Source organism: Somniosus microcephalus, chromosome 1 (genome assembly GCF_052327205.1).
Source record: "Somniosus microcephalus isolate GS21.2 chromosome 1, FLI_Smic_1.0, whole genome shotgun sequence".
Lineage (NCBI taxonomy): Eukaryota > Metazoa > Chordata > Chondrichthyes > Squaliformes > Somniosidae > Somniosus > Somniosus microcephalus.
In genome coordinates this window covers 61,374,372-61,398,032 of record NC_140987.1, presented here as the reverse complement: position 1 = coordinate 61,398,032, position 23,661 = coordinate 61,374,372, and the positions used below count along the sequence as shown (strand labels likewise).

The following is a 23,661-nucleotide window of genomic DNA, read 5'->3' as shown; positions in this document are numbered from 1 at the left end:
AAAGTTACTATTGAACCTGAAAATGAAGAAAGACTTGCATTTATATAGCACCTTTCACGACCTCAGGATGTCCCAAAGCGCGTTACAGCCAATGAAGTGCTCTTGAAGTGTAGTCACTGTTGTAATGTCGGAAACACAGCAGCCAAATTTGCACACAGCAAGGTCCCACAAACAGCAATGTGGTAATGACCAGATAATCCGCTTTAGTGACTGTTGGTCAGGACACTGGGGAGAACTCCCCTGCTCTTCTTTAAAATAGTGCCATAGAATTTTTTATGTCCACCTGAGAGGGCAGATGGGTCTTCAGTTTAACATCTCATCTGAAATACGACACATCCAGCAGTGCAGCACTCCTTCAGTACCGCACTGGAGTGTTAGCCTTGATTTTGCTTCCACTACCCTAAGTAAAAGTTAAAGAGGGGCAATGAAAAGAAGTAAAATCAAGGGGGATGGAGGGAAAGCATGAGAGGTGTTTTATTAGAATGTGTGTTTGCTGTGGGATGTTTAGGTACCAGAGAGTCAGGTATACTGTCCACCTCGCTAATCAGAGTCCCTACAAGTTAACTGCCTTTCAACCTGCATTTTTGTCTCAGCTATCTTCTCAGGTTTACTAGCTACCTCTTCTGCATTATATGACAATGGCTAGTGTCTGTTATTGTAATCTACTGAGTAGATGCAATAGCTTTCTGATCATCCCTGCTATTCTTTCAAACCATAATCCATTACATTTTTCCATTTTCTTGGTTTCCCCTCAACACATTTCTTGGCAAAAGCCACGTTGAACTCGTCTCCAACTCCGATGCCCAATGACTTACTCTCAAAGTCCAGTGCTAGCTTACTTATTTCACTGACCTGTGATAACTCACTTAACAAGAATGGTACTCTCCACATGCCCTTGCTAACCCCATCGCTTTTGTCTGCTGTATCCTTCTCCTTAAGGCCAAAACTCTTTTTGATCAACAAAAAATCTTTCTCCACCCAGTATACCTGGCTTTCTTGTGACTAAATATCCCACAGAAAACACAGCATAATAATACTTCCCTGATGTTCTCCCCTCCTTCCCCCACCTTTAATCTTATTTCTTTTTGGTGACCCTCTTTAACCTTTAGCTGCCAGCCTTGGCTCAGTTCTAGCACTCTCGTCTCTAGCACTCTTGTCTCAGAGTCAGAAGGAGGTCATGGGTTCATAGACCCACTCCAGAGACTTCAGCACATTATCAGTGCAGTACTGAGGTAGTGCTGCGCTGTCAGAGGTGCCATCTTTCGGATGAGGTGTCAAAAACCGAGGCCCTGTCTGCCTTTCAGGTGGGCATAAAAGATTCCACGGCACTAGAATAGTTCTAGCCAACATTTGTCCCTCAACCAAATTCTAAAACAGGTGACCTCATCATTTATTTTATTGCTGTACGTGGGACCTTGCTGTGTGCAAATTGGCTGTCGCATTTCCTTACATTATAACAGTGAATACACTTCAAAAGAACTTCATTGGCTGATCAGCCATGATCTTATTAAATGGCGGAGCAGGCTCGAGGGGCCGAATGGCCTACTCCTGCTCCTATCTTCTATGTTTCATCTTCTAAAGCGCTTTGGGACATCCTGAGATCATGAAATGTGCTATATAAATGCAAGTTCTTTCTTCTTATCTCAAATACTTTTAACTTTATTTCTCTCAGACGCTCCTCTTCTAAAGTTTCCTCAGCTTAGTGTTCCCATTTGAACTTTTCCATTCCCCTTTTATATTACCTGGTTTTCACTGGTGTCTCAGGCCAGTTCAAGGTTTCAAAAGTGGATCACAGTCCTTTATTTTACCTTAAATACTGACAGCTCCCAAGGGAGCCTGCCATCCTCCTTTAATCTGTTGCTGACTGTCAGCTGTGGCTCAGTGGGTAGCACACTCACCTCTGAGTCATGAAAGTTGTGGGTTCAAGTCCCACTCCAGGGACTTGAGCACATAAAGCTAGGCTGACACTCCAGTGCAGTGCTGAGGGAATGCTGCACTGCCGGAGATACTTTTTTTCGGATGAGATGTTAAACCGAGGCCCCATCTGCTTTCTCAGGTGGACGTAAAAGATCCCACGGCACAATTTCAAAGAAGAGCAGGGGAGTTATCCCCGGTGTCCTGGCCAATGTTTATCCCTCAACCAACATCATTAAAACAGATTATCTGGTCATTATCACATTGCTGTTTGTGGGAACTTGCTGTGCGCAAATTGGCTGCTGCATTTCAAATAGTACTTACTTTATTGACTGTAAAGTGCTTTGAGACGTCTGGTGGTTGTGAAAGGCGCTATATAAATGCAAGTCTTTCTTTCTTGCTCTTAAGTATCTGTGCACCTGGATGTTGTTGGATTACTTTTTGAGATCATGGAGAGCCCCCTACCTCCGCAGTTGATGGGGTCTCAGTTTAATATTTCTCTCCATTCTGAATTGGAGTGTCAGCCTAAGTGAATAATTCTTTCGGAGAGCTGGGACAGGCACAATGGGCCGAATGGCCTCCTTCTGTGCTGTAAAATTCTATGATTCTATAAGAACAATCAAAAACAATCAGGTGCACAGTGCAATCAGGTATACTAAAATAACCAGAATTATTTTAAAAAGAAAATTATGAGTCTTTATGAGGATTGATGGAATAGACTTGCAAGACTTATGGCCCGATAGCTGCTATACAGTAACTGTAGACATAACTCGTGTGCCAAAGCTGGTGACATAATCTGAGAAATGATCAGATCCTGCCCAAAAAGCATGTCCCAAATTTCAAATGCAAAAAAAAATATGTTTGAAGAGCAGAATTTGATACTCCACTCATGGGGTGTAGCTACAGTATTCCCAGAATATCAATGTTAAAGTTTTGTAAACTACTCCTCAGACTTTTAAATGTATCCATTCACTGTCCAACTTGGGAAAAGGCCATCCTCAGATGTTTGAATTACAGTTCACAGAAAGAAAAGGGAAATATTTTTAAACTCCAGGGAGCTGGGGTTTCAGACACAGTGGCAGCTGCAGGCAATGCCCCATACTGCCAACCAACCAATACCCTGGCACTTGCCAGAACTGAGATTCAAAACAACTGCTACGACTCACACATGCATGTTCTCGATCATCAGCTTGCTTGAGTACGTCTCCAGACAGCGCTGCAACTCCAAGTGCAAAGAGCTAAAGCAAAACAGTGCCATTCTCACAGCACCCCAAGCTAACTCATCAACCAGCCACTCTGTTGTTTTTAATAACACTGACAAGTAAAAAAAATCTCTGAGCTGCTTGTCTTTTGCTTGGCCGGAGGTGCTGTCTTTCCAGAACTGCAGTGAAAGTTTTCACAGTCACCATGTAATGTCTGAATTTTCCTTACCATCACCTTATAGCGTGCGAGTGCCTTCCTATTATTGTACATGAATATTTTGGAAACCCACTTTGTGCCAAAATAATAAGAAAACATAGTAAGCATGACTTGCACAAGATAAAACCTTTATGTCAACCCCCTCACTGGCCCCTTGGCTCTAGCTGACAGGGCACTGGAAACTTCATACTATGAAACAAGTTTCATTTTATCTTGAGCTGATAAATTTTATTCATTGTGAAAGACTTGCCCGATGAGCCTCCATTCTGTGGCAACTGGAGTGAGACTCCCTTAATTATATTTCACTTAGACACATGCGAGAGAAGCTGATAACTTGCTGACTTTTCAGATGACAACATGATTTATAAAACTTCTGGAAGCGGTAGAAAGTGCAAGTACATAGGAGTGATTACAAGGCAGCAATTCAATCAAAGAGATCAGAGAGTGTCATAAATTATGAAAGCAAAACTCAAGTGATTTTAAAACATGTAACTCGAACCCCGCGATTAAATTACAGCTTCGCTCCATGTCATGTTAGATTCTTTACGGGATGATTCCAATCAGTTTTCTGTTTGTGTGGACAAACATGGACAAAGCACTGGGTGACATTCCTAATGAAGAGTTAACAGTTAAAATGTTGCTACTCCAAAGTTATTCTGGATATAACCAGACTGCTTGAGGTTCCCCACAGCCACTGGGGGTAATGTTCCAAGTATGTGTTGGCGGTGGGGAACCTCAAGCAGCCCATACTCAGAAAATTACTCGAAGCTGTGTGTCTGCACAAAACACATTTTAATAGAAGTGCCTCTAGATCCTCTCTATTTAAACAGTTACAGTAACTCAGTAGTCAATACCTGCGGATACATCGAGCGTTCTAAACAGAACAGATGACAAGGTATTGGATATAATATTTACACAAGCCACAAGTCTACAGGCTGTAAAACACCATTTCACCCCAGAAACCTTTTGTACAATGGGTAAGTGACTAGAGTTCAAAAGAAAAGGTTTTAAAATTTGGTTCATTTAAGGAAAAAAATGAACGAACATATGGACTTAGCCAATATTTATGTACTGAGTCATGGAAAGACATTAGAGCTGTGTGTAGTATGTAGGTTGCCATGGAGTCAGTTGGTGTGTGGAAACTGTAGAACCTATTGTGGAGTAGGGTCTTGAGCCTGGATCTATAGTTTGGTCATTTCCTTTTACTGTTGCTGATGTAGCATTGTATGGTTGTAGCACAGGATAAGGTATTCTTTTAAGCAACTTTAATGAAAGTAAAGTGTTTATATGATTCGACTATTAGGGGAAAAATTTGAAGAAACCCGTTTAAAAAATATATATATATAAACCACTCATCCATGTTTACTTCAGTCTCTAGAGCAGCGAGAATTTTCCAGCATCAAATGAGATTACATAGTCCAGTAGTGAAACTTGTAACAATTGAACATTCAGTGAAAAATACAGTGTCACACTGCTCAAGAGACCGTATGCATTCTGCAAAACAGCCTGGTGTCACTTTCATCACAAAATCACCTGTGACTAACGCATGATGTTTCTGTGAAGCAATGTTTGCAAAACTTCTTTTGTTAAAGTTTACTTTAACTTTACTTTTCACAAAATGCAAATTGTTAAACGATTCTCTGCTGCCCCACCACACCTTTTTCCCCATACCGAATAATTGTGACCCGATTCTGTCCGTCGGCTGTTTGTACTGAGAATGCCCAAGAGTCAAAGGGTTAACAAGCTATAGCTCCATCATTTGCAGTGTTACTGACACAAAACGGAAATCTCACTTTAGACTCCACGTATTTAAACTAATAATGGAGATACTTCTCCTATCTGTAAGTTGCACATTTCATAGCCATTCCACTCTCCGCTTGCATTCAGAAGGAAAATAAAAATATTCCATATCTGTAATTTAAAATAGTAGGGGTGCAACTTTCCAAAGTCCCTCAAAAATCAGATTGTGGGTATATAATATATTCTAATGATGGATGCAAAATACAAATACAGTATTTTGTGCATGAATTGTGTAGACTTCTGTTTCAATTTTCTATGCGTTTTTTTTTAAGGGCGTACAAAATTCAATCATTGCACTGCGGAATCCATCCAGAGCCTTGTAAACAGGTACGACAACACAGACACAGGATTTAACCACCTGAAATCAATTTTTTTTAGGGTGAGGAAGAGGATGGTTTCCACTGGTTCACTCGCCAAATCAAACCAATGAGAATAATTTCTGGGACTTGCTACCTAGTCTAAGTCTTGCTGTTCTGGCAGTGGGGGAGTTAATCCACCCAGTTTACGAAGTGCCTTTCTGTGTTCTTGGAACAACTCACACTGAGCTGGCACTGGTAAATGAAACCAGTTTCAGAGTATGCCACTATTTGTGCACCAGACCAATCAAACCGATTAGATATGTGGATTCCTTATTTTATAATTCCACCCTCCCCCGCCCCCTCTTTTATTCCCTCAGGAAATGGTTGGACGATCCCACGTAGTGCCACTCCCTGGTCAACCTGTTGTAATACTACCCGTTCCCTGCCTGTTTCTGTTCCTTCTGCTGAATGACTCTGTCAAGAGCTCCCCCCATGGCTTAGGAAGTATATCCACTTAGTAATTGAGCCGCACAGATTAAGGAAAGTCCCAGGTCCTAACCCTGCTCTGTGGTGTGTTCGCTCTCAGCCGACAGAGTGTTGGGGATGAGGGGGGGTGCTACAATTGGCCTCAGTGACCCGGGTTGTGAAAGAGAAAGCCAGAATTCTTGTTCCTCATTGCTATCCAGCGGTCCCTGTTGGAAGTGTTCATGTGTAAGGTGTGGACTGGATCTGGCATATGTTGTTGGTCCGGTGGGGGTCGGGGCAGATAACAGCCTGCCGAACACACTTTCAAGGCTAACATAACTAATGGCCACCTTGGGATCTCCTAGTCTGCATGACTAGGTGCCACATCTGGCCCTGAATTTACCCACTGAGGAATTGAATGCTGAACAATTTAAAGAGGGACTAATAGTTGGCAACGTAACATCCTTAAAAAAAAAGCTTCTGATAAAGAGTGGATTGTTTAAAAGCCTGTCTAACAAGCTCAAGAGCAGGGCGAGCTTACAGTATACTGATATTGTATATATTCCTCCATCCTCACCTTGAGGCCATCTCAACCTTAATGGAATTATCCCCAGCCCATGATGTTGAAAATAACTTTTTTTCAACTAGCTTTCAAATGTGTGTGCATGGGAGGTGTGGGCCAGGGCAGGTGTGGTGAGACTCAGAAAAAATGTGAAAATCCAATTAGATTAAATCAAATTCACAACATATTTTGTAGACTTAAGTGGTTTCCTCAGCACTGGGGGGGGGGGGGGGGTGGTGGGGGGAGGAAATAAATTCCCTAGCATATACTCCAGTCTCTCTCTGATACTGTGCCTGATTGCCGTGCAGAGGGCATAACACGCTGGAAATACATTAGAGACTTTTTGAGGTTGTTTTATCTATCAAGGAAGGAACCAGGAACAATGCACATTGTATGCGAGGTCAGTTTATCAGTACAGTGCTGCGCTTGAAGGAAAAACCCGTGTGTTTAGGAATTTTTGACAGCCCTTTTAATATTTAGTACAAGCTACAGCAAGACCCACTTACATACAAATCATTTAGAAGGTGATTCTGGATGTAAGAAAATCTGGTAGCAATTCGCTCCTGACCCGGTTAGTACACATGTGGCTAGTCCAGGTATATGCAACAACCGACTGTAAAATAACTCCTGACTGAGTGACTCAGTAGAGTTGGTATCAGGATTCTGGTGCTACCTGTCCTAAAACTCAAGTGTCAATTCCAGCTTTAACCTTTGACAAATCCATCCCCCAATAAATAATCCCTAGTACGTCTGTGAAACTAGCCCTTTACAGTCAAACTTACCTGCGATTCCCTGTAGTAATCCACAAATGTTAAAAATGCTTTTCTTCAGAAAACTCTGCACGCACATGGTAAAGACCGACACAAAAGCCACGGCACACAGAACGAGAATCCCCGTCGCCAGGAAAATAGCCGTTGCTTGCCAGAATCCACTGGCAATCTCGTTAAAGCTTTCGGCGTACGGGCCGCACAGATTCCCTCGTTTTAAGTTCAGCAAGTGTGGCAGTTTGATGCAGCGACCGTATATGCCCAGAGTCGGGTGATAGGGATCTTTCCAAGTGCTGGTGTGGTTTACGAGGGCAGGAGTGCCGTTAGCCTTTGGCCTGCCCACAAGCCAGTCCGCGCTCATGAAGGCAATCAGTTCGGCAAAGGCCACCACAATACTTAGCAGGGTCCACAGCATCGAGCGACAGGTAACAATCACATGACACATGGTTTAATCCAAACTGGTGCAAAGCCCTTCTGCTCAGCCCGCACTGAATAAACTCCAAGTAAAAATGCTTAGGCTTAAAAAAAGACCCCAGCCAGCGTTGAAAGTTGGTGTCCTGTAATATTTGTTTGGTCGAGACGTCACTGAGAAGGTAAATCCTTACTTCATCACAGAGAGAAATCAAATGCCACATAAATTGCTTCAACTGTGTTCATCAGCCAACTGGTAAGTCTTACGAGTCTGTGCTGTGCTGGTTGATTCTGTCTCCGAGCCCAGGTTTCAGTGTCTTTATCAGTGTGCAGGCCGGTACATGACGTTACATTTCACTGGAAGACGTTCCAAGGTCTGCCCACAACTTTGTTCATATCTATAAAAACAAACACACCTACAAGGAAGAGAGAGCAAATGTTACGTTAGTAGAAGCCCCACCCGGAGTGGAAAAGTGACCCGACTTTCATTTAAATTCTGAACCAATACACAGAAAGGTCTAACGAGAAGTCGGCAAACCGAGTTGGCTGGAAACTTCTAAGACTAAACTGTCTGTGATCTCTGCTTCTTCTGTTGCTGGGCAACAACAGGTCTCTGCTGCATTAGCGATTAGTACATTTCAGAAGCTTGATTCAATAAACAGATTTTCTCTCATTATTCTCAGCACTGCATTTTTGTGGTAAATAGCTGTACATAATCAGAGAGAGAGTATGAATAGGCGAGTGACCCTTTCTCTAGATCTACCCACTGTAAACTAGGCTCAAGGACTGAGTTTCTGTCTGCCTTCCTTTCTTGTGATCACATTCGATGGAAGAGGCTGGAGTTAATGAAAGGAAATTCCCTCAAGGTTTCACTTTGGCCATACTTAAAGAGGAAGGCAAGATTCTGGGGAGCATTCTTTATTCAAAACGCTCCCTCATTTTAGACAGAAATAATTGCAACCATTTGTTGGCCTTGATTTTATGCAGCCAGTCGTCTTATTTTACAGGATCCATATTAATCATGGTGCCTGCCGCTTAAAATGGAACGGCTCTAGACCACAGGGACAGCCCTCATGGGTGACCCCATGGAGCGGCCTAGCAGGGAGAGCGACCCAAGTTTGCATGTCTAGTACGAGCTGAGAAATAAAACATAAAAACATTTTAATTGGTGCATTATTTTTCTACATGCAACGGGGAAGAATTTTGAATAAGACGTACTCCCCATAACTCACGTTTCCCTTCCAGGGAAGATTTTTTTTATATATTCCGATTTTTTTCCCCTTTTCTCCCTGGAGATACTGACTGAAGCCGAGCTACAGCTTCTTGGGTGCTGGTCACCCTCTGGTACTTCACCCATTCTTCATACACGCCCCAGACAGTTAGTATCAGCAGGCCATTCGACCATGAAGGGAATCGCAGCTTAGCCCACTTTCTAATGCAGGCAGCTGGATAACAATCAGGAGCAGGAAGCCTGGCTGATTTTCTCCCTCCATTAGCTCAGGGAACAGGCCATTGAGCAATTCCACTGCCAGCTCAGTTGAGATCAGCAAACACCATACAGAACAGAGATCAATCCTGAGGCCACCCATGCATTGCATCTGGCAACAAAGGAGCTGGCCAAACTTTCATTTCAAAATATACCACAGGGGGAAAGAAATGAACAGGCAGAACATAGGAAATAGGAGCACGAATAGGCCACTTGGCCTCTCGAGCCTGCTCCGCCATTCAATAAGATCATGGCTGATCTTGGGCTCAAAGCCACTTCCCAGCCCGCTCCCCATAACCCTTCACTCCCTTATCTTGCAAAAATCTGTCTATCTCCACCTTAAATGTATTTAATGACCCAGCCTCCACGGCTCTCTGGGGCAGAGAATTCCACAGATTTACGACCCTCTGAGAGAAGAAGTACCTTCTCATCTCAGCTCTAAAAAGAACACAGAAGAAAATTTGAAAAAGGGTTTCACTAAATGTAGTTTACAGTAACTACACTTTAAAAGTATTTCCTGTGGGCGAACCTTCACCACACGGACTGCAGCGGTTCAAAAAGGCGGCTCACCACCACCTTCTCAAGGGCAGCTAGGGATGGGCAATAAATGCTGGCCTTGCCAGCGACGCCCAGATCCCATGAACGAATATAAAAAGATTGTCTGTAAACTGATTAGGGACATCATGAAATGCACTATATAAATGCAAGTTCTTTCTTTTATTACACTTCAACCAGGTTATTTGAGCAGTCTGGCACCAAAGTGGTTAACTCACAGCAGTAAAGACAGTAAACATTTAACTTTAATGGAACTATTGTTAACTTGACATCAGATATGACCTGATAAGATCTGTTTGACAGTCAAACAGAGGAACCCAGTTTATAATTACAAGGCAGAATACCAACATTGACAAGACAAACATCGAAGACCGAGTTCAAATTTGATTTTGTAGAAACAATTTATCATCCATCTCGTTCTCTGTGGCTTACAGCATAGTTTTTCAAACTGGCGAGGGACACGACAGGGTTATCAGGGGGGCACGAGGACACATGGGGTTTTGTCCCTCAAATCCCAAGGGATAAGTGTATATAGTACTAAAGCAGCATCGACCAATGTGCTCACACCATGTCAGCGCCCCCCCTATCCTGCGCATAGAAACAAAATGTTTCTAGAATGAAGGGGCCACATGGAACATGAATCTCCGAGGTTTTTTGTTATTCTTTCATGAGATGTGGGCATCGCTGGCAAGGCCAGCATTTATTGCCCATCCCTAATTGCCCTTGAGAAGGTGGTGGTGAGCCATCTTCTTGAACCGCTGCAGTCAGTGAGGTGAAGGTACTCCCACAGTGCCGTTAGGGAGGGAGTTCCAGGATTTTGATCCGGCGACAACGAAGGAACGGCGATATATTTCCAAGTCATGATGGTGTGTGACTTGGAGGGGAACTGGTAGGTGGTGGTGTTCCTCTGAGCCTGCTGTCCTTGTCCTTCTTGGTGATAGAGGTCGCGGGTTTGGGAGGCGCTGTCGAAGAAGCCTTGGCGAGTTGCTGCAGTGCATCTTGTAGATGGTTCACACTGCAGCCAAGGTGCGCCGGTGGTGGAGGGAGTGAATGTTTAAGGTGGTGGATGGGGTGCCAATCAAGCGGGCTGCTTTGTCCTGGATGGTATCGAACTTCTTGAGTGCTGTTGGAGCTGCACTCATCCAGGCAAGTGGAGAGTATTCCATCACACTCCTTACTTGTGCCTTGTAGATGGTGGAAAGTCTTTGGGGAGTAAGGAAGTGAGTCACTCACCGCAGAATACCCAACCTCTGACTTGCTCTTGTAGCCACAGTATTTATGTGACCCCCCAGGATGTTGATGGTGGATGATTCAGTGATGGTAATCCCATTGAATGTCAAGGGGAGGTGGCTAGACTCTCTCTTGTTGGAGATGGTCATTGCCTGGCACCTGTGTAGCGCGAATGTTACTTGCCACTTATCAGCCCAAGCCTGATTATCTGATTATCTGAGGAGTTGTGAATGGAACTGAACACTGTGCAATCATCACAGTGACACACTTCTGACCTTATGATTGAGGGAAGGTCATTGATGAAGCAGCTGAAGATGGTTGGGCCTAGGACACTGCCCAGAGGAACTCCTGCAGCGATGTCCTGGGGCTGAGATGACTGACCTCCAACAACCACAACCATCTTCCTTTGAGCTCGGTATGACTCCAGCCACTGGAGAGTTTTCCCCCCCCTGATTCCCATTGACTTAAATTTTGCTAGGGCTCCTTGATGCTACACTCAGTCAAATGCTGCCTTGATGTCAAGGGCAGTCACTCTCATCTCACCTCTGGAATTCAGCTCTTTTGTCCATATTTGGACCAAGGCTGCAATGAGGTCTGCAGCCGAGTGGTCCCAGCAGAACCCAAACTGAGCATCGGTGAGCAGGTTATTGGTAAGTGCCGTTTGATAGCACTGTCAACTACGCCTTCCATCACTTTGCTGAAGATTTGAAAGTAGGCGGATGGGGTGGTAATTGGCCGAACTGGATTTGTTCTGCTTTTTGTGGACAGCACATACCTGGGCAGTTTTCCACATTGTCAGGTAGATGCCAATGTTATAGCTCTACTGGAACAGCTTGGCTAGAGGCGCGGTTAGTTCTGCAGCACAAATCTTCAACATGACAGCCAGGATGTTGTCGGGGCCCATAGCCTTTGCTGTATCCAGTGAGCTCAACCATTAATTGATATCACGTGGAGTGAATCGAATTGGCTGAAGACTGGCTTCTGTGATGGTGGGGACCTCAGGAGTAGGCCGATATGGATCATCCACTCAGCACTTCTGGCTGAAGATGGTTGCAAATGCTTCAGCCTTGTATTTTGCACTCACGTGCTGGGTTCCACCATCATTGAGGGTGGGGATATTCATGGAGCCTCTTCCTCCCATTAGTTGTTTAACTGTCCACCACCATTCATGACTGGATGTGGCAGGACTGCAGAGCTTTGATCTGATCTGTTGATTGTGGGATCGCTTAGCTCTGTCTGTAGCATGCTGCTTCTGCTGTTTAGCATGCAAGTAGTCCTGTGATGCAGCTTCCCCAGTTTGGGACCTCATTTTTAGGTACGCCTGGTGCTCCTGGCATGCTCTTCTGCACTCCTCATTGAACCAGGGTTGGTCCCCTGGCTTGATTAATGGTAGAGTGAGGGATATGCCAGGCCATGAGGTTACAGATTGTGGTGGAATACAATTTTGCTGCTGCTGATGGCCCACAGCGCCTAATGGATGCCCAGTTTTGAGCTGCTAGATTTGTTTAGCATGGTGGTAGTGCCACACAACACAATGGAGGGTGTCCTCAGTGTGAAGACGGGACTTCACCCCCACAAGGGCTGTGCAGTGGTCACTTCTACCAATGCTGTCATGGACAGATGCATCTGTGACAGGTAGATTGGTGAGGACGCGGTCAAGTAGGTTTTTCCCTTGTGTTGGTTCTCTCAGCACCGGGCCAGTCTGGCAGTTATGTCCTCCAGGACTCAGCCAGCTCAATCAGTAGTGGTGCTACCAAGCCACTCTTGGTGATGGACATTGAAATCCCCCACCCTGTGTCCTTGCTACCCTCAATGCTTCTGCCAAGTGGTGTTCAACATGGAGGAATACTGATTCATCAGCTGAGGGAGGGCGGTAGGTGGTAATCAGCAGGAAGTTTCCTTGCCCATGCTTGACCTGAAGCCATGAGACTTCATGGGGTCCAGAGTCAATGTTGAGGATTCCCAGGGCCACACACTCCTGACTGTGTACCACTGTGCTGCCACCTCTGGCGGGTCTGTCCTGCTGGTGGGACAGGACATACACAGGAATTGTGATGGAATCGTCTGGGACATTGGCTGAAAGGTATGATTCTGTGAGTAGGACTGTGTTAGGCTGTTGCTTGACTAGTCTGTGGGACAGCTCTCCCAATTTTGGCACAAGTCCCCAAATGTTAGTGATATGGAGACTCACCTGCTCAGTCTCACAGAACAACAGAATGGCTGAGATCAGAAATCTACCATGTGAGGAACAGTGGGCAAGACAAAGACATTCAGGTTTCTTCTCAATAACTGTGACTACCTTACAGTACCTAACTAAGACCAAAGTGAAATGCTACTCTTTTCCTCAACATTCCCGCAGAATCCCAGGACTAACTTGACAATTGTCTGACTTAAAATAAAAACTGATCAGATTCAAATTCAAGCTAACTTTCCACACATGCAAAGTTACACAAAGCCATCGAGAATGTGCAGTGACACTTCACCAGATAATACCTAGGATGGGGAACGATGAGGAAAGACTTGGTACACTGGGACTATTTCCACTGAAGCAGAGAAGGCTACGGGGTGATTTAATACACTTATTTAAAATTATGAAAGGTTTTCAATGGAATGAAAAGGGAAAGGCTGTTTCCACTGGTTTGGATGCCAACGACGAAGGGTTTTTACTTTTAAAATGTCACTAAGGAAGTGAGGAGAGGGGTTAGGAGAAATTTCTTTACACAAAAGAGATTGTTACAGCTTGGAATGCTTTGCTGCAGTGAATAGCTGAGGCAGAAACCATTGCATCTCTGACACAAATAATCTCCCAGAGATGTCGGGGTACATAGGGTCTAATGAGAGGGAGCAATTGAATGAAATCAGTATTTGTAGGGAAATTGACGGGATTGAAGGCCGATAAATCCCCAGGGCCTGATAGTCCACATCCTAGGGTATTTAAGGAAGTGGCCCTAGAAATAGTAGGTGCATTGCTGGTCATCTTCCAAAATTCTATAGACTCTGGAACAGTTCCCTTGGATTGGAGGATTGCTAATGTAACCCCACTATTTAAGAAGGGTGGTAGAGAGAAAATGGGGAATTATAGACCGGTAAGCCTGACATCGGTAGTGGGGAAAATGCTAGAGTCCATTATAAAAGATGTAATAGCAGAGCACTTGGAAAACAGTGACAGGATCGGACAAAATCAACATGGATTTACAAAAGGTAAATCGTGCTTGACTAATCTACTGGAATTTTTTGAGGATGTAACTAGTAAAATAGATAAGGGAGAACCAGTGGATGTGGTGTATTTGGACTTTCAGAAGGCTTTCGATAAGGTCCCACAGAAGAGATTAGCGTGTAAAGTTAAGGCACATGGGATTGGGGGTAAGGTACTGTCTTGGACAGAGAACTGGTTGGCAGACAGGAAGCAAAGAGTTGGAATAAACGGGTCTTTTTCTGAGTGGCAGGCAGTGACTAGTGGGGTACCGCAGGGATCGGTCCTAGGACCCCAGCTATTCACAATATATATTAATGATCTAGACGAGGGAACTAGATGTAATGGCCCAGTAATTCGGGTCCCAACGCATGAGTACGGAAGGGGTACACACGCGTGGGCCCGATGGAAGTGCCGGTTTTCAGGATGCACAGCGCATGCGCTGAAAACCAGCATTTCCTGTCCTCTGAACCAAGGGGTTAAGAGGCGGAACACGTGCGACGTATCAGGCAGCACGTGTGCGCTGAAATTCCTTTTTTTGTAAAGAGTTGCCCGTGCGTAAAGGCCTCCGGTTTTTACGCTTGAAAAAACCAGACGTAAGTACTTAGTTTTACAGGTAAGTGGTCTATTAATACAATTTAGAATTTTTTTTCCACAGGTTTATTATTTTTAAAGAATTTACAGTAAGGTAAGTGTATTTTTAGACCCAATTTGTTAAAAAATTATTTTTTTCAAAAATTTGATTAATTGTTTAAAATAGTTTTTTACAGTTAATCATAGTTCATTTATTTAGTGGGATTTTTAAAAAACTTTTATTTGTAGTTTAAGTGCTGTTTTGGGCGCCCTGAGTTTTCATGAGTTTGACAGTTCTTACTATCAAACTCATGAATGAACTTTTGCAACCTCCCATTGGTTGCCCAGTGCCCACGTGATCCCAGCCGGCTCATCAAAATAACTACGCTTTAATTCTGTTTAAAACTACTTTACATTCTTCAAAATAATGTAAAAGTATTTAAAACTTTATAAAAGTTACCTAAAGATTAATAAAAATACAAAAAAATTTAAAAATGCTGCTCTGCATGTAAAATTGTGTTAAAAATTGGGGGCGTGGCCTATGGTAAGGAGACCTCAAGGGGCGTGTCTAACATAGACTCCGCACTCGAGGCTTCGCGCTGGCTGCACTCCTGGCCGGTGTGACGTCAAACGCTGCCCGGGAGTAATCAACTGAAAACAGGAATTGCAAGCGTTCCGGGAGCAGAACGGCAGGCGCGCTGGTAAGTGCACATCGGGGGCTTGCACGCGCGGCAAGCCCCAGAACCTAATTTCTGGGCCAATATCTCCAAGTTTGCAGACAACACAAAGCTGGGTGGGCTTGTATGCTGTGAGGAGGATGCAGAGACACTCCAGTACGATTTGGACAGGTTGGGTGATTGGGCAAATGCATGACAGATGCAGTATAATGTGGATAAATGCAAGGTTATCCACTTCGGTGGCAAAAACAGGAAGACAGATTATTATCTGAACGGCAATAGATTGGGAAAAGGGGAAGTGCAATGAGACCTGGGTGTCCTTGTGCACCAGTCGCTGAAGGTAAGCATGCAGGTGTAGCAGGCGGTTAAGAAGGCAAATGGTATGTTGCCCTTCATAACGAGAGGATTTGAGTACAGGATCAAGGAAGTCTTGCTGCAGTTGTACAGGGCCTTGGTGAGACCACACCTTGAGTATTGTGTGCAGTTTTGGTCACCTTATCTGAGGAAGGATGTTCTTGCCATGGAGAGAGTGCAGCGAAGATTCACCAGACTGATACTGGTGATGGCAGGAATGACGTATGAGGAGAGATTGGGTCGATTGGGCTTATATTCGCTAGAGTTTAGAAGAATGAGAGGGGATCACATTGAAACTTATAAAATTCTAACAGGACCAGACAGACTAGATGCAGGAAGGATGTTCCCGATGGCGGGGGAGTCCAGAACCAGGGGTCACAGTCTAAGGATAAAGGGTAAGCCATTTAGGACTGAGATGAGGAGGAATTTCTTCACCCAGAGAGTGGTGAACCTGTGGTATTCTCTGCCACACAGGGCAGTTGAGGCCAATTCATTAAATATATTCAAGAAGGAGTTGGATATATTTCTTGAGGCTAAAGGGATCAAGGGATATGGGGAGAAAGCAGGGACAGGGTACTGAATTTGGATGATCAGCCATGATCTCATTAAATGGCGGAACAGGCTTGAGGGGCCGAATGGCCCACTCCTGCTCCTATCTTCTATGTTTCTATGTTTAAGGAAAGAGTGGCTATACATTTAAAGCGAAGGAAATACAGGACTATGGAGGGGGAGCAGGGTAGTGGGATTTTTTTGGATTGCTCTAGCAAAGAGCCAGCATGACACATTGGGTCGAAAGGCCTCTTCCTGTGCTGTAAACGTCTATGATTCTAAACAGAGGCTTGTCCATTTTCCTCCTCCCAGAGAAAATGTTGCATCAGTGTTGATGTTCTTCTGCACTACCATTCAGGGAAGCCCAAGTTCCTGCATCCAGTTACCGCTACTGCGATAGAACCAGCCCCTCGCTGCTTCTGCCCCTGCTGATAAAAGCGCAGTAAGCTGAAGTAGAACCCTGGATGTGTTAGCTCATCCCAGATGCCAAATGAGTCCTAATGACAGCCACTATCTGATACCGTTGCTAATGAAATGGGGGAAAGCTGACTCCTGATGGAAGCACATTTTTAAAGCTATCAGATAAAGGAATAGCAGAAAAGCTGCTCCCAATTTAACTCAGCGGCAAAGTTGTGCCATTTAATTTTAAACATTCTCACTGTTTTAAACTTGTACTTAGGAAGTGCAATTGTTCGTTCCTTAAATGGAGTACAATAATGATTATTTCTACTTTTAAAGAAAGTCTTTGTGAATTAGCATCTGTGCATTGTAATTAAGCAGCACAAGAGCTATTTGTTGTCATAATGGCCTGACAAACAGAAAGCTGAAGTATGATAATCTTTCTTTCTGTTACAATTGTCCAGCAGTTTGTAAGATTATATTTGAATAGCCTTTTATCCCTAATACAGCAACTTAATGAAGAGAAATATTTTGTCTTTATTTCCCCTTCTCGTGGGAACCAAATTATATTTTATAAAAGGTGACTTGTTCATTTCGGGGAAGAACCCTGGCATAGTTATGAAATCCGAGTGTAAGAGTTCAGGAATGCACAGACAGGGTATAAAATTCTCTGTTCTACTTAATTTAATAAAATTACAGGAATTGAATTAGGCTGTGTGATCTGGAATTTCTAAAGTACAGACTTTACCTCCCAGCTATGGTTCTGGGTGGGATGTGAAGATAAATTCGCACAATGCCAACAACCACGTTTAATACAGATAAAGAATGACATACACGTATGTCGATTCAGCCCTGGCAGTCATGTTGATGTCTCCTACTGTGGAAATTTAGTTGGTACAGCACAAGTTAGGTCAAGATAATCCAAGACAATCCCACCCCTCGAACACAAACCGGGGAAGATCTTGACTTTGTGCGATAGTGTAAAACGGGTGATAGTGAGCCGGCAGCCTGTTTGACATCTCTCTCGATTTTTATTTCCATTGACTTCAATGCAAATAAAAAAATCAGGAGAGATCTAAAACTAAAAGCTGATTCACTATCACTCATTTTACACTATCGCACAAAGTCAAGGTTACCCCACCATGTGGCCATTTATTGCTTGCACATTTTGATGTTTTAGCTGATGTTTCTGAGGTAACTGCAATATAAAGCAATAGGAATGCAATTTGGAAATTAAAGCCAGAATCCTGCTTCACACTGTTACAGAAAGTACTGGTGAGAGAGTAAAAATTGACTGCAGCTGCCGCACACATTGGGACAGCTCCACCACCTGATAACATTAACCACTAATGGTTCTCAAGGCACCAACAACCACTCCCTCCAGTATCTCACCCAAGTGCAAATTTTCATATATGAGCTTGGACAGTAAGTATTGGGAGGCCGTTTGTTAATAGGCGAGACATCATAATTGAGCCTGATTTCGTTTTCACCTGACATCCACACATGCACTTTCCAGCAGGGATTGCCATTAGGGATGGAACCCCGGTAGATCACTGTCTGCAAGCGAGAAATTGGGAAGGAAAATAAGGATTTGTAATAATGCAAAATGGAGCCTAGCTAAATGCATTTCACATGACATGGAATTCCAACAGAAGTATATTGATGTTCCTGCTGAGAGTTCATTCATAGTTTTTGTCCACAGCCAATGAATAATCTGAAGCTTGTTCCCTACACATTGCTATCAGATGAGAAACTCCTGCAGCCCACACACACTCCACACAAACAAAGAAACCATCCAGTGCCTTCTTTAATCCACAGACAATGGAACAATGCCAAAGGCAGTCTGTAGCAGCTGGTGAATAAATACACAGTATTATCTGCCTTTTCTGGATCCACCCTAAATGATTTTATTTTTTAAATTTAGAACTTTCATTCCCCAATTCACCTCATGCTCTCCCTCAGTTATTGCTTCTTCCCACAAAAACCCTCTTTGGCCAGGGCAGAATAGTCTGGGCAGATTCCCCCACTGCCACTACGAATGGTACTTTGCAATCTCTAATGGATTCAAGTGGGAAGTTTTGATTTTTGCCAGTTCTGCCAAACAGAACAGCCCACCAGCACTTGACCATCAGTGCCACTCTGCGAACTGGCCTGCGGTAACCACAATCCAAGCAAGGGTGCAGCAGGCTCTTCCAGGCTTTTCTTAACCACACATCCCTTTAGCTCAATTAAGTTGCATTGGCCACAAACCAAATAAACTCATTCAGCCAGGGCAAATGGAATGAAACCCAGGACTTAAAACTCACAACCTTCTGATTGAGAATAAAATTCAGTGGGGGAAAAATTCGGTTGCTTTGCGCTAACAGGGCACAAAGCAACTAGCGCCCAGGCGCAGCGCTGCCAACGCCTCCCGCGAAATTCAGCGGGAGGTTAGCGGTGGCGGTAACTGTTAGCGCCCTGTGGTGATGATGTCATCACCGTGCGCAGCGCCCCGCTCGTGCCTTGGCCGCGATCTTTGGTAGCGCCCCCTGACTTACTATGTCCGACGGGGTCAGGGGGCCTACCTGCGGCCAGGGTGGCGCTATTTAAAGGCGAGGTGCCGGACGGCCATTTTTGTTGCTGGCCGCCTGCCAGAACCTGCCTTCGCTGCCGTCCCTGGCCTCCTGAGCACCCCCGCCCTCCCACGGAGAGCCGGCTGCGCTCCATAAGCCCAGCACTTCTCTTGCGTGCTGGGCTCTTTTTCCAGCACTCCGATCCCGGTGGCCCAGCCAGGCCCTGGGTCGTGCTGCGCAAGGCCCCTCCCCCTTTAAGAAGGGGAGGAAGGCCTGCAGTACTGCGGCGCAAGATGCCGCAGCGCCCGCCCCGCTTCCCTCTTGGGGCGCTACCACTCAATTTCGGCCGCGGGGGCACTAATTTTTTCAGGGCATTAAAAGTAGCACCCCAGCGAAGTTAACACCCCAAAGGGGGCGCAACTCAATTTCTCCCTCAGTGTCACTGAATCAGTGAGAATAAAATTCACAGCAACAATAAATCAGCCAAGGAAGGCAAAACCAATACCACAATCGCAATCTGCAAATTGAGGACAAAGTGAATATTTTCTTAATGAAGAAGGACTGGGAGCTGTGGAAGAGCAAAGGGATTTAGGGATTTAGGTGTCCAGGTACACAAATCACTAAAAACTATTGCACAGGTACAAAAAGTAATCACAAAGGCTAATGGAATATTGGCCTTTATCTCAAAGGGGTCGGAATTCAAAAGTGATTCTGTCGTGGAAAGCCTTGGTCAGACCACTGCTTTCAGTTATGGGCACTGAACGTCAGGAAAAATATATTGGCCTTGGAGGGGATACAGCGCATATTCACCAGAATGATACCAGGGCTTAAAGAGAGAAATTATGAGGACAGGCTGCATAAACTTGGCTTGTATTCCCTTAAGTTTACAAGGTAGAGGGGTGATCTTATTAAGGTGTTTAAAATGATAAAGGGATTCGACAGGGTAGATACATAGAAACTATTTCCTCTGGCGGGGGAATCCAGAGCAAGAGGGTAAAATATAAAATTTAGAGCCAGACCATTCAGGAGTGAAATCAGGAAGCACTTTTTCACAGAAAGGATAGTGGAAATCTGGAACTCACTCCGCCAAATGGCCGGAAATTTACAAGCCCAAGATTGATAGATTTTTTTAAAGTAAGTGTATCAAGGGATACGGAACAAAGGAGGGTACAGATCAGCCATAATCTAATTTAATGGCGGAACAGGCTCGAGAGGCTGAATGGCCTACTCCAATATCTATATACAGACTGAAGCTGTTAAAGCAATTATGTGCGGCACCAACATGCAATTTCTATCAATTGATTTCTGACCAACATTATGCAGGTTTGCGAGAACCAAGTCAACCCAACTGGATCACACCTTGCCTCCCATGTAGCACTGCTCCCTCTGCCTATTGCATTAAGGAATATCGCCTGACTGCACAAGTACAGCTGAATGAGAGGCCTCCTGTAAATGATTATCCATTTTCACTACAGCCGGTCAGGGTTTGATAGCTGTTCACTCCATCAGCCACTTTTTCACAACATGCCTCCTGCTCAGTAATAGTAGATACATTCCAGGGACTGCTGATTTGCAGAAAAATAAACCTCTACGTGAGGCAGTGCATCACTTGCCTGAGTGGTTTTGTCACCGTGAAAAGGGCGTTTTATTTTCTGTCAACTAAGTGGCCTTGACGTGTAATCCATTTGCAGGATACATATGGCATATGGTTCATACTTATTTAAATAGTTGACAGCAGCTAAACATGCCAAGAACTTGACTGTTGAGGATGTCAAGTGATATCAATGCAAGATCAGGTGATACAGTGCTATTACATAGCTGTAGCCTCAGTTTGAGTTGGAGCTCGGAGGGCAGAGGTTGTAAGAACATAAGATATATATAAGAACATAAGAATTAAGAGCAGGAGTAGGCCATATGGCCCCTCGAGCCTACTCTGCCATTCAATAAGATCATGGCTGATCATTGACCTCAACTCCACTTTCCTGCCCAATCTCCATATCCCTTGATTCCACTAGAGTCCAAAAATTTATCTATCTCAGCCTTGAATATACTCAGCATCCACAGCCCTCTGGGGCAGAGAATTCCATAGATTCACAATCCTCTGAGTGAAGAAATTCCTCATCTCAGTTTTAAATGGCCGACCCCTTATCCTGAGACAATGCCCCCTAGTTCTAGACCCTCCAGCCAGGGGAAACAACCTCACAGCATCTACCCTGTCAACCCCCCTCAGAATCTTATATGTTTCAATGAGGTCATCTCTCATTCTTCTAAACTCCAGAGAGTATAGGCCCATTCTACACAATCTCTCCTCATAGGACAACCCTCTCAACACAGGGGTCAATGTGCAGCTGTGCTGAGATCTGGAACAAAGTGGCTGGCAGTAGTGCATGTGGTATTGCTGCTCACATCTGAAATGCGACAGGTTCATCTTGTGGTTTCTGGTGGTAGTGTGCGCCCTCAGTTAATATGGCATCATCGGTCGTTCGTGGGAGCATCAACCAGCGAGGAAAAACCACCAGCCCAGAGGCCACATGCATCATGTAACTTAATGTTCCATAAATGGTTCTGCTACAATTTGAACCACATTTATTATATTAACATAAATTGAGGAATACATAGAAACATTGACGAAGAAACCATTTACACTCTCATGAACCCACATTTCCACCCCACAATCTTGCCAGGCTAAAGTTGAAGGCAATTATTGCCATTGTTTCCTCTTCACATGCTATACAATGTTGGATGCTGACTGAATTTTCCAACCCCCCTCCCCCACGCTGTTCCCCCTACCCCAGGCTTATTTAGCCCCCTTATGGCAGGGCTCTTGCCCTTGTTCATAGAATCATAGAATGATACAGCACAGGAGGAGGCCATCCAGCCCATTATATCTGTGCCGGCTCTTTGAAAGAGCTATCCAATTAGTCCCACTCCCCTTCCCTTTCCCTGTAGCCCTGCACATTTTTCCCCTTCACGTATTTATCCAATTCCCTTTTGAATGTTGTTCTTGAATCTGCTTCCACCACCCTTTCAGCCAGTGGATTGTTTCAATTATTATTTCAAGCATTATTTAAATTAGCTGACCCCAGAGCTTCTGATGGGGTCAGCATTCTCCAATGCGGTGGGCAGAAATCTGGCCCCGCCACGCGTAGCGGCCACATCAGCCACACGGGAATTTCCAGGCCTTGGTACATGGGGATCCCAGTGAGAACGACGGTATTTTCAGAACATACCTCACAAACATGCCACACATCTGAGCGCATACACATGCACAGTTGCATTAGGAAGCAATCCCACAAGTCACAAATAGATAAGCCAGTATCACAGACAAGTTTAAAATTAAAATTTTGATTTCTTTTAAAGCCTAGGCGTGGAATGTGCCTCTTAACAGCTCTTTTGCAGTAAACACTTTATAAAAGATCTCTCGGATTGAGATTTTGTTCAGGTGTTTTCCCAGAGGCATGTGAAATAGTCGATCAAGCAACGTAGGATATTGTGGCTGACTCAATGCTGGATGATTTCCCCCACTCACTCTTTGTGAAGCCAATGGTAAGTGTGGGTATAAAGAACATGTTTGAGACCTTGCTAGAAACAGTGAATAAGGGGGATCTTCTGCCATATTGTCTAAAACTTGTTTCTGGTGTTGTCTGCGTCACACTCCACTGTGTTTCTTACAATCTCCACAAAGAATTTCTTGATAAGATATTTTTTTCAAGTTATTTCAATTTTCTTCACTTCTCTTCTCATCATGCAGCCAACCCTCAACTAAAAAGGTGGCATAGAAGGCTGCTTAGCGAGTTCTACCCCGAGGGGAGTCACTTCTCCCTACCAGGGAAGGGGCTGCATTCTGTTCTTCAATGGCGCACGGTGTAAATTGTGAATCCCCCCCCCCACCCCAGCGCGGTGATCGTAGGCATAAATCGTTATGTTATCACTCCGTGGCACAACACATTGAAGAATCAATGCAGCAACTCCTCACCTCAAAGAATGTCCCGCTGCAGGAAAAGTGGGGCAGAGGCAACAGTTAAACCTCCCCTCAGCTTCTGGCCACCCCAGCATAATACAGAGATGCTGTGCAACTCACTCCACCCAAAATCATAATTTATCTCATGGGCAGCTCCGCTCTCCCTTTCCCTGCCCTTCCCCAGGGGAAAGAATTCCAGATCAAGAAAAGTGGCGAATTCTGCTGTTTGTACATTTTATCGCCTGCTGTGCTGTTTGATGGGGTGACTATTGTGCATGGAACTGCCCATGTTTTGTTGGCAGAAACACATGGGATGCCCACAACACCACATTTGGCCTCAGTCACAGTACTGGTCTCAGGCAGGCAACTCTCTCAGTCATTCCACAGCAGCCATTTAAAAAGATAAATATATGGAATTTGTGTGGTGATTATTGTTAACAAAACCTAGATTCTGCTGGCCTAGACTCCTCCTGATCAGGTCAGAATCAATGCTGT

The 23,661-nt window shown here is 44.5% G+C and overlaps 1 protein-coding gene across 10 annotated transcripts in view; it reads right to left on the bottom strand.

Moving 5' to 3' along the window:
- The window catches only part of lhfpl2a (LHFPL tetraspan subfamily member 2a), a 211,441-nt gene that overhangs the window by 37,311 nt on the left and 150,469 nt on the right, over positions 1-23,661 (bottom strand). For 9 of the 10 annotated variants that reach the window (XM_085982357.1, XM_085982339.1, XM_085982350.1 and 6 more), the window contains one exon: positions 7,242-8,053. The exons of the other annotated variant lie outside the window; for it this stretch is intronic. In XM_085982357.1, coding sequence (XP_085838483.1) covers positions 7,242-7,671 — 430 coding nt within the window. In that variant the 5' untranslated portion in view covers positions 7,672-8,053. The remainder of the gene's footprint in view (positions 1-7,241; positions 8,054-23,661) is intronic. 10 annotated transcript variants of the gene reach the window in all.